Source organism: Hippopotamus amphibius, chromosome 8 (genome assembly GCF_030028045.1).
Source record: "Hippopotamus amphibius kiboko isolate mHipAmp2 chromosome 8, mHipAmp2.hap2, whole genome shotgun sequence".
In the NCBI taxonomy this organism is placed as follows: domain Eukaryota; kingdom Metazoa; phylum Chordata; class Mammalia; order Artiodactyla; family Hippopotamidae; genus Hippopotamus; species Hippopotamus amphibius.
The window spans coordinates 124,527,918-124,542,283 of record NC_080193.1 but is presented as its reverse complement, the minus strand read 5'-3'; the positions used below and the strand labels follow the sequence as shown (position 1 = coordinate 124,542,283).

The window sequence follows — 14,366 nt, the reverse complement described above, 5'->3', positions numbered from 1 at the left end:
GAGCAGCAAGAAAGGATGACTTTGGTTCGCTCGTCAGGTCCCCAGCACTGCCCACGTCTCCAGCTCCGAGGCGTTTGCTCTCGAAAGGCTCCAGAGGCTCAGGCCATGCCCGCGGAACCCACCCAGGGCACTAGGATACCCCGGGGTTGCTTGCGGCTTGGCTCCCGGTCTAGCCCATCCGGGCCGGGCCAATCCCTGGACTGCTTGAACTCACCTGCTTGACAGGTGCCGGCGGTCTGGGGCGTGACCGCGGAGGCGGGCGGGCGGGCGCGGTGGGCGGGAGCTGAGACGATGAAGCTCCAGGCGCATGGCACCCGCCGCCCAGTCGCCGCGGTGGCTGCCGGGATGCGCCGCAGCGAATGGTCGCGCCGGGCGCAGCTCTGACTGACCTTTCACCCGCGCCCAGCGGTCCCGGGCGGCGGCACAAGGCGGAAGCCATGGCGGAGGCGGCGGCTGCGGCGGGCGGGACGGGCGCGGGCGCGGGCTCCGGTTCTGCAGCGGACCCGGGGCGGGACCGCGCCGGGCGGAGGCTGCGGGTTCTTTCGGGCCATCTGCTGGGCCGGCCCCAGGAGGCTTTGAGTACCAATGAGTGCAAAGCGCGGAGAGCGGCGGCGGCGGCTACGGCGGCGCCCACTGCCACTCCCGCCGCGCAGGAGTCGGGCACTATCCCCAAGAAGCGGTGAGTAGCGGCTCTGTGGAGCGAGCAGGTGGTAACGGATCAGTCCGGGCCTGTGTTGCGGGAGGGCACCGGCGAGGTGGGAAAGGAGGTGACACGAATGGGCGGAAGGCATTCGGGTCCCTGAAAGTGCGAACCATTTCTCTTTTAAGAGAGCGTGGATGAGACCCTGGACTCTGTCAGGAAGGGGGCAGGGTGAAATGGTGGATTTTGGTCACTATTTGAGAGTAATAGACCTGAAGAACTCTTATTGGGGAAGGCTTTCAGGGGACCCTTTTTCTTGGATTCATAATACGAGAAATTCATTCTTTGTCTTGAACTAATACTTTTGGAAGGCAAGGTCTTGGAATAAATCGAAGGGTTTTACTATGGTCTTCTAAGGAAATTTAAGTTTGTAGCAAATGATGGATCTCTTCTAATTTGCGCAAGCTTGGGTGCGGGGAGAAGTGGTGGTTCCTGGAGGAAGGTGCTGCTGACTGGTTTCTGTGGGGGTAGATTTCTACTTGCTTACGGGTTATGGTCTTTGACTTTGAGGATGGAAATCGAGGGGTGGATAAGAAACAAATAGCAGGCGCTAAGTAGTGATTTAGGGTGTGGTGGTAGCTGCTGAGTTCTGGTGTAACAGAGCTTGAAAGATCCTTGTCTGTGGATTAGGTTGTTTGTAAGACATCTTGACATGACTTTTGGGGGAAATGTTAAGCAGCGATGGAAGACACTAGGAAAAGCTGTTTTTTGAGATGTGGCTTTATCAGCACGGATCAGCTTTGAAAGTGGAAAAAAAGTTGCTAATGTTTAATGTGTACTTTCAGTGTACCAGAGATTGTGCTAAATCTGAGATTTCTTTTACTCTTCTCCAAACTATGAGATAGGTGCAGTTCTCTCTCATTTTACAGGTGAAGAAATAAACGAGATTTAGAAGCCTGCTGCAGGAATGGCAGGTACACTGTGTGGCAGCTTAGGTTTTGAAAATGCGTCAAGTTGACTTTAGGGTCAAATTCTTAAGCCATACTGCTTCTGATGAATTCATTAATTCAACGTTCATGAGTCCTTCCTCTGTTATATGCTGACTGTACAGAGATTTAAAAGTGCAGTATTTACTTATAAGAAACTGATAGCCTAGTAAAGTTATAACACCGTGTGATGAGAAACTTAGCTGATACCATAGCAAATAGTCCCTTAACCCAGATTTGGGTATTTATTTGTTACAGTGAAGGCTTTCCAGAGTAAGGATTGCCTGAGTAATTCTTAGGATTGTATTGGAAGTAGCCTGACAAAGGAGAAAAGCATTCTTGGTGGAATAGCTGTGTTCACAGGTAAAGCAGTGAGAGACAGGTTGAACTGGTAAGAGTTGTGTTGAAGGAGGAGGTGAGAATGACTTGGGATGAGGGTTGGAGAGGCTGCTCTTGTTTGCAGGATTTTATGTGGGGTAAAACATGATTACATTTACCTTTTAGAAAGGTCGTATTGGGGGTTGAGTTGAAGGTTTAAGCAGTTGGACATATAGTTTCTGGGAACATAGATTTGAGTTTGAATTTCCACTCCACAATTCCAGCTGCATGACCTTGGGCAAGTCACTTAACCTCTCTCAGAGCTTTAGACCTCTCATCTTTGAAAATGAGGACAATAATTCCTGCTTTGCATTATTGCTGTGAGAATTGAAAAATATAAAGTGATCAGGTGCTTGGTGCAATGCCTGTTTCATAACCACTCAGCAGAGCAGTTTTGATTGAGTTCAGACACAGGGAGCCTATTTAGAAGACTTATCCCAATGAGAAAGTGATTCTGAACTAGGGCATAATGTTGGGAGTGGGCAATCTCTTTGAAAAAGTGTTAGGAGGTAAGTTTTCCATAACTTGGTTACTGAGTGGTAGGTGAGGAAGAAATCAAGGATCACACCTTGGTCTCTGGCTTCATTTGAAGTTATATTAGCTGTGATTGGATTTAAAACTTTAAATTTTTCTAATGGCTTACATTTATGTCCGTTCATTTGTGTGCATCTGTGTAATTGTACATTTATATGCAGGTTCACACTCTCGGAACTAAGTAGGTAGGACAAGTGTTCTTAAGGTTGGATTTAGGGGCCTTTGTCTTACAGCATTTGGAGAAAAATAGCAATGTTTGGAAGGGACATTGGGGTAACGGACGAGGCTTCCTGTGGCTGAAGGTGACTGGTCTGGGAGGCCTTCTGTGGCTGCTCCATGAACTGAAGGCCCAGCTGTATGTAATCTATGCCATCAATGGCCCCGGTCTTTCATTTAGGATTAGGTGTGGCTACTGGTAAAAATCTAACCCTGTACAACTGTTTTAAAATTTGAATCAAAATATGAGGGAACACAAAAACTTGTATTCGATGGAGCATCAAAAGCTTCTTCACGTAATATATTGTTCTTGGGGAAACCAGCTGTCCCTTCTACTTCCTACTGCTTAGCTGGGCCTCAGTTTGCCAGCACCAGAGCTGAGCCTAAAGGGAAGGCAAGTGATAGAGCAGTAAAGAGCTAGTGTGTATATCTAGTAAAGTGTGAGTGTGACTATATGTCATTATTTTGGAAGCATTTGGTGATGTGTGTTATTCGTATAATTCCTTCTCTTTTATTACCTTGGATGATGTCATTGGTTGTAATTCTTTTATCTCATGGCTGGTTATCATCATGGAGTTGGAAGAGTAACTTCCAATTGAAACTCCATGTTTTCATTCCTCTTGCAAGGTAGTCATGTGTATGTTAATTTACTCAACACTTATAGAGTAGTTGCTTTATGACAGTTATTGTCTTAGGTACTGGATGTAAAGAGATGATAATAGTCCTTGGCTTCAAAGAATTCAGTCTAGCAAGGGAGATGCACATTCAAGTACATTTTGAGTAGAGCCATTGCAGATACAGGTATAGATGTAGCACAAAGGAAAGAAAGAGTGATATACTTTATCTAGTGGATCAGAGGAAGCTTTCTGAAGACGATTTTAAAATATGGATGATAGTGTGGCAGGTTGATTGGATGGTGAAGAGAGTTTGTATTCCAGACAGAAGTTATAGCGTATGGCAAGCAGCGGGGCATGAAAGTGCATCTTGTTTTTAGGTAACTAAATAATTCGGTATTGGTAGAAGTGGGAGTAAAGTGAAAAGAGGAGGGCACAAGCAGGTCATGGAGGCCTTTGGCTTGTAGGGAGGTCATCAGTCCATTCATTCTTTCACTCGTTTATGTGTGAATGTTTGCTTACTATGCAACATATAGCTGAACAAAAACTCTGCCCTTATGGACTTACATTCTGGTTGGAGTAGAGATAGTGAACAGACAGGTAGTACAGGATGTCAGATGGTGATGAGTGTAATGAAGAAAAAGGAAGCAATGTAGGAGTCTAGGTGACCGAGAGCCCTTGAAGAAATTAAGCTGGGAAGGGACATGATCAGATTGTGTTTGGGTTTGAGAGCATTCTCTTCAGCTGCAGTGTTAAGAATGGATTGGAGAAGGACGAGGATGGATATAGGAAGGTCCTTTCAGGGAGGCTGTTGTAGCAGAACAGATGAGAAATAATGAAGGATTAAGCTAATTAAATTAATGAAGGATGATGGCAGGAGAATGGAGAGGAAAGGAGGATGGATTTGTGTTTTGGAAGTTAGTGCATTAGGTGATATTTAAAACCTGTTGCACTTGTCACATGATCTCTTATGAGTTGGTTCTAATTACTTCTATCCAGGAACAAATATTCTCATTATTTGAAGCTGCAGAGTAGAGTTTTGAGGATGATGGTTTACTTTTGGACCTCTTTTCTTTTAAGTGCATGCTACTCATAAACAGTTTCTTTCTGCTCTTGCTTCTGAATGCAGTTTTAGATTCCTAAAAATCATAGTAAATGTCAACTAAATGTGTGACATTTTTATGCCTTGGTTTTGGAGTTTTTCAGTTTTCTTTAAATTATTGTAATGTTGCAAAAAAGAGAAGGAAAAAAGCCCTTGTTCATATCTGTCCCTCCATACTGGTAACCACTTCCCCAGTTGTAATTTTGGCTCCAGCCTCTTTGTGGTTCGCATTAGTCAAAAGTATTCTATGGCAGTTCTTACAAAGGTTATGAACTCTTATGGTTCAGATCAAAAGAATATCTGATTAAGAAAGCTATTAATTACTTAATTTACTTGCTCATACCATCATTTATACACACCATTCTTTAAAAAAATAATGTATTATTTAACATCTACCAGAATCCTTGATAGATACTTTCCAGAAGGAAAAACCTGAGTTAACCTCTTCTAAATGTTTCCCAGGAGGGCATCCTGAAGGCTATAAAAACTGATGCATTTATGCAACAAGGTTATTTGTACCAGTGACCTGACTTATGGTTTAACGTCGTTTGGCAAAATTAAGAGCTTATGTTAGTAGTTATGCTGAATGAAATACTTAGCCTACTTTGAGTTCCTAGCTAGGAATTCTAGTAATAGCAGTAACAGGAGTTTTGTACCCTGCTGAGGCTTTATGAACATTATCTCCTTTAATTTTCACAATAGCTCTGAAAAGGAGGTGACACTACATGTATGTTACAGGTGAGGAAGTAGTGGCTTAGAGTAATTAATTTGTTTAGAGTCATGCAGCTATGAAATAAAAGAGACAGTGTTTCAGCTCTGATCAGTCTTACTCCAGAGGCTCCGTTTCTTCTCCTATGCAATATTACTGCACTTGATGTTGTTCTCTAGGGGGAAATTATCTGCTTGGTAGTCATCAAGCTATTTTCTTTGTCATCCAAGTTTCAAATCTTTTGTGATTGAATAGATCATGATCGTGTACAGTGTCATAATTAAGAGAGCATTAGTTTATGTTGTACTTATATAAATTATAAAATATATGATCCTATTGAAATGAAATTCATAATTTAAGAAAATATAATGCATTGTTTAAAAAGATAGACCAACCTGTTCCCTTTTGTGAGTGAATTTTGCTGTTTGACTTGTGAGAGAAGATGGTGTTGAGAATAAAAGGGAAAGAGGAGGAGGACTATGGAATATCCCAGATCAGAGGAAAAAGGAGGAGAAGAGAAGAAGTAATGGGGGATTTACTGCCTGGATGTAAATTAACTATCTTTGGATTGTTAATGGATAAGAAACCTTGAAGACTTAATCTCCATGGTTATTTGGTATCATACTTCTCTTAGGTTGAAAGTATCATTTTGAAGTGGGTCATATCTGTAACTAGACTTTGTTATGTCAGGAAGTTTCTACTATAGAGCTATCTACCTTATGGTTACTTAATAGAAATATCTAGTAATAAATTAAGTGGTCTTTTTTTAGGCTGCAGAGAAATGGAGTGCTGTTGTAGTCAGATGAGATACTTTATGGAACCCTTTAAAATCAAGTGCTAAGCAAGTATTACTTCTTTAGGTTTTCTTTTCTTATTATTGAAATGATATTAATAATAAACTAACCTTCAACAGATTAGTGTGTTAATTTCAAATCCAAACCAAATCAAGGGATTCTGAGTAGAGTTTAGCTTTTTTATTTGTTGGGCTTTAGGGCTAATATTTAGTTATACCTCTGTCCCACATCTGAGTTCAGAATCAATTGAGATGTAAGATTCAGAATATAGACAGATGAAGTAAAAATGTTAGCTTTATTACCAATAAAGCTGGTTGGAATGTATGGCTTAGATCTAGGCTACCTAATATTTACCCTGAATTAGCTATGCTCAGTCACAGCTAGTGCTGGACCACAGGTTTCCTGTGCAAGGGCAGAGCCAGCTCTGGTAAGCCTCATATACAGTACTGGGAGACTAGAGGATAACCTTACCATTTCCTATAGATTGGAGAGAGAAAAAGGGCCGACCCCAAGTGCTTAGTGCCTCCTCTCAGAATCCACTAACCAGGTAAGTCACCCTTCCCATGAGAAAGTGAATGTGTGAGGGTTGGAGAGAGGCCAGGACTGTTAACCTTTCTGAAGTCCCTCCACTTTAGAAACTGGAGGCTAGAGAATGGAGGTTTTGCTGGAATGTTTTTGGAGAAATGAAGAGAAAGGGCTGAAAATGTTTTGGTAAATAAACAGTCTTCCACCTGCATCATTTGCATGTGTTTTCCCCATTGCCTACTGAATATATTATAGTTTCCTTGGTGGGGCAGTGAGGGTCCTCCAGGAGGGTCTGTCTAAATCAGCCTTTCCAGGATACCTTTCATTTCCTTGGTAACCTACTGTGTACTCTAGCTACGTACCAGAATTATTGCTATTCCCAGAACATGGTCTTCCCTTCCTCTTTTCTTTCTTTGATTTGTTAGTGTGTCTCAGAGTGCAGTACACATAGCACTGATGGTCCTGAGATAATTATATAAACTTATAAATGTTTGTATATATACTTATTATTTTTGTTAAACTTTATTGAACTATTAGAAATTTGTTATAAAAGTAAATGCACAAATCTTAAGTTTACAGCTTAATTACTTTTTACAAAGTGAGTACATCTATCTTATTAGTATTTAGATTAAGAAACAACATTACCAGTACCCCAGAAGCCCTCTTCATGTTGCTTTCCAATGTTTCCTCCCACCAGGAAGACCACTACCTTGACTTCTAACACTATGGTTTGGATTTGCTTGTTTTGAACTTCATAAAAATGAAATCATATAACGGAATCATATGTGTAGTCTTTTGTGTCTGGCTTGTTTCTCTCAGTATTATGTTTACTATATTCACACAGGTTTTTGCTTCTAATTGTATTTTGTTCATCTTCATTGCTGAATAGTATACCACTGGGTAGATGTATATGTACCTCAAGTTATCCATTCTCTTATCGATGGACATTTATTTAGGTGGTTGCTACTTTTAGGTTTGATAGTTATTTATTTATTTATACTATGAAGTACATATCAAACTAGTGTTTTTACAGATATTACTGTATGAAAATAGGCTACAATAATTAAAATAGTATTTAGTGTTTAATATGTTTAATTTTCTTAAGTACATCAACTGTCTGAGGTAATAAACAAAATGATCTTAGGTACTAAGTCATTCTTACAAACATATGAAATTGAATTTGTGAACACAGTGACCTTAAAATCTTTTGCAGTGTTCAAATGAACTTATTTATGAACTTATAAGATTTCAGCTTAAAACTGCAAGTCTAAGTCTATTACTCAGTTACACATTTTAAATTTGTTGCAAGTCAATCATTCTTACAGGCCAGATTCTCTTTAATTTTTGTAAGTGTATAAAAGATCAATTTTTGCTTAGCTTTCTTAAAGCAAAAACATTAACGTCTGACTTTCATTCTCTTCTCTAAGCATTTGTATATGTATTTAATTCTAGGTCTTTCTGTAGTTGAAATATGCATACTCATAAAGGAAGGCTGTTGCCATTCTAGGTAACTGCAGTTACTTTTGACAAGGGAGTTTTGCTTCTTGAGTGAGATCATCTTAACACTCACTAAGAAAAATACTGTATTGTAAATAATATTTGGCCTTGCCAGCATTTCTTCAGTTACTAACCAGAGATTTGGGCCAGGATGCTGACCAGATTCTTGTCAGCAACTTTACTGGGACTCTCCAAACTATTTATAGTTGCCATGTCAGCCACCTCATACCATCAAGTGGGGAGTGTTCATGTATCTCAGGACCTTGTAATCAAGTAATACAAATTATTTAATTTTTATATTCACTGTTTGCAGCTCCCACTCAGATTGATTATGTAGTTGAATTTTGCATTTCTTCTGAAGGTGTTTGAACTTTATAGGAATCCAGCATCAGGAATATTTAAATTACATGCACTTGAATTCTATTCTGTTGTCAACTCAAATTTTATAAATTACCATCCATTAGAGCTTTCTGAGATGATGGAAGTGTTCTGTGGTCTGCACTGTCCAGTATGGTAGCCACTAAGCACATGTGGCCATTAAGCACTTGAAATGTGATTAGTGTGACTGAGGAGCTGAATTTTAAATTTTGTATACTTTTAATTAATTTAAACTTAAATAGGCACATATGGCTAGTGACACTACTTTAGCACTCATTATCTATCCTTTCTTGTTCCCAAATGAAGTTACTGTTCTGAGTTTTCTTATTTCTCTAAGTATTAGCGCCACTCCTAGTCACATCCTTCAACCCTTTCCCTTGAACTTCTTTCCATTCTTTTTTTTTTTTCCGACTTTTAAAAATTGAAGGATAATTGACTTAACGTTATATTAGTTTCAGGTGTACAACATAGTGATTTGATGTTTTTATACGTTATAAAATGATCACCTCGGTAAGTCTACTTACCACCTGTTACCGTACAAAGTTATTACAGTGTTATTGACTTATGATCCTTAACTGTACATCTCTGTAACTTATTTTTTTTTTTTTATAACTGGCAGATTGTACTTCTTAATCTCCCTCACCTATTTCACTCATCCCCCCCCAGCCCCCTTCCCTCTGGCAACCGCTACCAAATTGTTCTTTGTATCAGTGAGTCTTATTTTTTCTATTTTCTATTTGTTCATTTGTTTTCTTTTTTATGTTTCACATATAAGTGAAATCATACAGTATTTTTCTTTCTCAGTCTGACTTATTTCACTTAGCATAATTCCCTCTAGGTCCATCCATGTTGTCACAAATGCAAGATTTCATTCTTTTCTATGCCATATAATATTCCATTGCATGTGTGCCATATATTTTCTTTATCTATTCACCTATTGATAGACACTTAGGTTGCTTCCACATCTTGGCTTTTGTAAATAATGATGCAGTGAACATAGCGGTGCATATATCTTGGATGGTAAGGTGGTTTAATTTTTAGTTTTTTGAGGAACCTCCATACTGTTTTCTATAGTGCTGCCCAGTTTACATTCCCAACAATGCACAAGGATTCCCTTTTCTCTCCATCCTCACCAATGCTTGTTATTTGTTGTCCTTTTGATAACAGCCATTCTTACAGGTGTGATTTGATAACCCTTTGTTTTGATTTGCATTTCCCTTATGATCTGTGATGTTGAGTATCTTTTCATGTGTCTGTTGGACATCTGTGTATTGTCTCTGGAAAAATGTCATTTCAGGTTCTCTGCCAGTTTTTTTTTTTTGGTGGTCTATTTGTATTTTATTTTATTATTTTTATTTTTTATTGTTTTTAAGAACTTTTATTGAGATACAGTTAACATACAATAAACTACATATATTTAGAGTGTACAATTTGGTATTTTTTTTCTTATTAGTAATGTATATATGGCAGTCCTAATCTCCCAATTCATTCACCCCAAGCCTCCCCACTTTCTCCACTTGGTGTCCATATGTTTGTTATCTACATTTGTGTCTCTATTTCTGCCTTGCAAACCAGTTGATCTGTACCATTTTTCTGTATTCCACATATATGTGTTAATATACGATATTTGTTTTTCTCTTTCTGACTCACTTCACTCTATATGATAGTCTCTAGGTCCATCCATGTCCCAGTTTCATTCCTTTTTACAGCTGAGTAATATTCCATTGTATGTATGTACCACATCTTTTTTATCCATTCATCTGTTGATGGACATTTAGGTTGCTTCCATGTCCTGGCTATTGTAAATAGTGCTGCAATGAACAGTGTATTTGTGAATTTTGGTGTTCTCTGGGTATATGCCCAGTAGTGGGATTGCTGGGTCATATGGTAGTTCTATTTTTAGTTTTTCAAGGAACCTCCATGCTGTTCTCCATAGTGGCTGTATCAATTTACATTCCCACCAACAGTGCAAGAGCATTCCCTTTTCTCCACATCCTCTCCAGCATTTACTGTTCGTAGATTTTCTGACGATGCCCATTCTAACTGGTGTGAGGTGATACCTCATTGTAGTTTTGATTTGCATTTCTCTAATAATTAGTGATGTTGAGCAGCTTTTCACGTGCCTCTTGGCCATCCGTATGTCTTCTTTGGAGAAATGCCTATTTAGGTCTTCTGCCCATTTTTTGATTGGGTTGTTTGTTTTTTTGATATTGAGCTGGATGAACTGTTTATATATTTTGGAGATTAGTCCTTTGTCTGTTGATTCGTTTGCAAATATTTTCTCCCATTCTGAGGGTTGTCTTTTCGTCTTGCTCATAGTTTCCTTTGCTGTGCAGAAGCTTTGAAGTTTGATTAGGTCCCACTTATTTATTTTTGTTTTTCTTTCCATTACTCAAGGGGGTGGATCAAAAAAGATCTTGCTGTGATTTATGTCAAAGAGTGTTCTATGTTTTCCGCTAGGAGTTTTATAGTGTCTGGCCTTACATTGAGGTCTTTGATCCATTTTGAGTTTATTTTTGTGTATGGTGATAGGGAGTGTTCTAATTTCATTCTTTTACATGTAGCTGTCCAGTTTTCCCAGCACCACTTATTGAAGAGGCTGCCTTTTCTCCATTGTATATCCTTGCCTTCTTTGTTGTAGATTCATTAACCATAGTTTATCTCTGGGCTTTCTGTCCTGTTCCATTGATCTATATTTTTGTTTCTCTGCCAGTACCATATTGTCTTGATCACTGTAGCCTTGTAGTATAGCCTGAAGTCAGGAAGCCTGATTCTACCAACTCTGTCTTTCCGTCTCAAGATTGCTTTGGCTATTTGGGGTCTTTTGTGTTTCCATACAAATCGTAAAATTTCTTGTTCTAGTTCTGTGAAAAATGCCATTGGTAATGTGATCGGGATTGCATTGAATCTGTAAATTGCTTTGGGTAGTATAGTCATGTTCACAATGTTGATTCTTCCAATCTAAGAACATGATATATCTCTCCATCTGTTTGTGTCATCTTTGATTTCTTTCATTAGTGTCTTATAGTTTTCTAAGTACAGGTCTTTTACCTCCTTGGTTAGGTTTATCCCTAGGTATTTTATTCTTTTTGTTGCAGTGGTGAATGGGACTGTTTCCTTAATTTCTCTTTCTGATCTTTCATTGTTGGTGTATAGAAATGCAAGAGATTTCTGTGTGTTAATTTTGTATCCTTCAACTTTCCCAAATTCATTGATTAGCTCAAGTAGTTTTCTGGTGGCATCTTTAGGATTTTCTGTGTATAGTATCATGTCATTGGCGAACAGTGACAGTGTTACTTCTTTCCCAATTTGGATTCCTTTTATTTCTTTTTCTTCTCTAATTGCTGTGGCAAGGACTTCCAAAGCTATGTTGAATAGTAGTGGTGAGAGTGGACATCCTTGTCTTGTTCCTGATCTTAGAGGGAATGCTCTCAGTTTTTCCCCATTGAGAATGATGTTTGCTGTGGGTTTGTCATATATGGCCTTTATTAAGTTGAGGTAGGTTCCCTCTGTGCCCACCTTCTGGAGAGTTTTTATCATAAATGGGTGTTGAATTTTGTCAAAAGCTTTTTCTGCATCTATTGAGATGATCATGTGGTTTTTATCCTTCAATTTGTTAATATGGTGTATCACATTGATTGATGTGCGTTTATTAAAGAATCCTTGCATTCCAGGAATAAACCCCACTTGATCATGGTGTATGATCCTTTTAATGTGTTGTTGGATTCTGTTGGCTAGTATTTTGTTGAGGATTTTTGCATCTAAATTCATCCGTGATATTGGTCTGTAGTTTTCTTTTTTTGTAGTATCTTTGTCTGGTTTTGGTATCCAGGGTGATGGTAGCCTCATAGAATGAGTTTGGAAGTGCTGCTTCCTCTGCGATTTTTTGGAAGAGTTTGAGAAGGATGGGTGTTAGCTCTTCTCTAAATGTTTGATAAAATTCACCTGTGAATCCATCTGGTCCTGGACTTTTGTTTGTTGGGAGATTTTTAATCACAGTTTCAATTTCATTACATATGATTGGCCTGTTGATATTTTCTATTTCTTCCTGATTCAGACTTGGAAGTTTATACCTTTCTAAGAATCTGTCTATTTCATCCAGGTTGTCCATTTTATTGGCATATAGTTGCTTGTAGTAGTCTCTGATGGTGCTTTTTACTTCTGTAGTGTCCATTGTAACGTCTCCTGTTTCATTTCTAACTTTATTGATTTGAATCCCCTCCCTCTTTTTCTTGATGAGTCTTGCTAGAGGTTTATCAATTTTATTCATCTTCTCAAAGAACTAGCTTTTAGTTTTATTGATTTTTGCTACTGTTTTCTTTGTATTTCATTTGTTTCTGCTCTGATCTTTATGATTTCTCCCTGTGTACTAACTTTGGGTTTTGTTTGCTCTTCTTTCTCTAGTTTCTTTAGGTTTAAGTTTAGATTATTTGGGATTTTTCTTGTTTCTTGAGGTAGGATTGTATTGCTATAAACTTCCCTCTTAGAACTGCTTTTGCTGCATCCCGTAGGTTTTGGATCGTTGTATTTTCATTGTCTTTTGTCTCTAGGTGTTTTTTGATTTCCTCTTTGATTTCTTCAGTGATCTCTTGGTTATTTAGTAACATATTGTTTAGCCTCCATGTGTTTGTGTTTTTTACAGTTTTTTTTTCCTATAACTGATTTCTAATCTCATAGCATTGTGGTCGGAAAAGATGCTTGATATGATTTCAATTTTCTTAAATTTACCAAGGCTTGATTTATGATCCAAAATGTGATCTATCCTGGAGAATATTCCATGTGCACTTGAGAAGAAAGTGTATTCTGCTGTTTTTGGATGTAATGTCCTATAGATACCTATTAAATCCAGCTGGTTTATTGTGTCATTTAAAGCTTGTGTTTCCTTATTAACTTTCTGCCTGGATGACCTGTCCATGGGTGTAAGTGGGGTGTTAAAGTCCCCCCCTATTATTGTGTTAGTGTTGATTTCCTCTTTCATAGTTGTTAGCATTTGCCTTATGTATTGAGGTGTTCCTATATTGTGTGCATATATATTTATAATTGTTATAGCTCTTCTTGGATTGATCCCTTGATCATTATGTAGTATCCTTTCTTGTCTCTTGTAACATTTTTAATTTTAAAGTCTATTTTATCTGATATGAGTCTTGCTACTCCAGCTTTCTTTTGATTTCCATTTGCATGGAATATCTTTTTCCATCCCCTCACTTTCAGTCTGTATGTGTGCCTAGGTCTGAAGTGGGTTTCTTGTAGACAGCATATATATGGATCTTGATTTTGTATCCATTCAGCCAGTCTGTGTCTTTTGGTTGGTGCATTTAGTCCATTTACATTGAAGGTAATTATTGATATGTATGTTCCTATTACCATTTTCTTAATTGTTTTGTTTTTGTAGGTCCTTTTCTTCTCTTATGTTTCCTGCTTAGAGAAGTTCCTTTAGCATTTGTTGTAGGGCTGGTTTGGTGGTGCTGAATTCTCTTAGCTGTTGCTTGTCTGTAAAGCTTTTGATTTCTCCATCGAATCTGAATGAGATCCTTGCTGGGAAGAGTATTCTTGGTTGTAGGTTCTTCCCTTTCATCACTTGAAATATACCATGCCACTCCCTTCTGGCTTACAGAGTTTCTGCTGAGAAATCAGCTGTTAACCTTATGAGAGTTCCCTTGTATGTTATTTGTCATTTTTCCCTTGTTGCTTTTAACAACTTTTCTCTGTCTTTAATTTTTGTCAGTTTGACTACTATATGTCTTGGCATGTTCTCCTTGGGTTTATCCTGCCTGGGACTCTGTGCGCTTCCTGGACTTGAGTGGCTGTTTCCTTTTGCATGTTAGGGGAGTTTTCAACTATAATCTCTTACAATATTTTCTCAGGTCCTTTTCTCTCTCTTCTCCTTCTCGAAACCCTATAATGTGAATGTTGGTGTGTTTAACATTGTCCCAGAGGTCTCTTAGGCTGTCTTCAGTTCTTTTCATTCTTTTTTCTTTATTCTTTTCCACATC

The 14,366-nt window shown here is 38.6% G+C and overlaps 1 protein-coding gene across 1 annotated transcript in view; it reads left to right on the top strand.

The window, feature by feature from the left end:
* Positions 1–347: 347 nt before the first annotated feature.
* The window catches only part of AGPS (alkylglycerone phosphate synthase), a 127,757-nt gene continuing 113,738 nt past the window's right edge, over positions 348–14,366 (top strand). Inside the window, exon 1 of the mRNA XM_057745956.1 lies at positions 348–679. Coding sequence (XP_057601939.1) covers positions 360–679 — 320 coding nt within the window. The 5' untranslated portion in view covers positions 348–359. The remainder of the gene's footprint in view (positions 680–14,366) is intronic.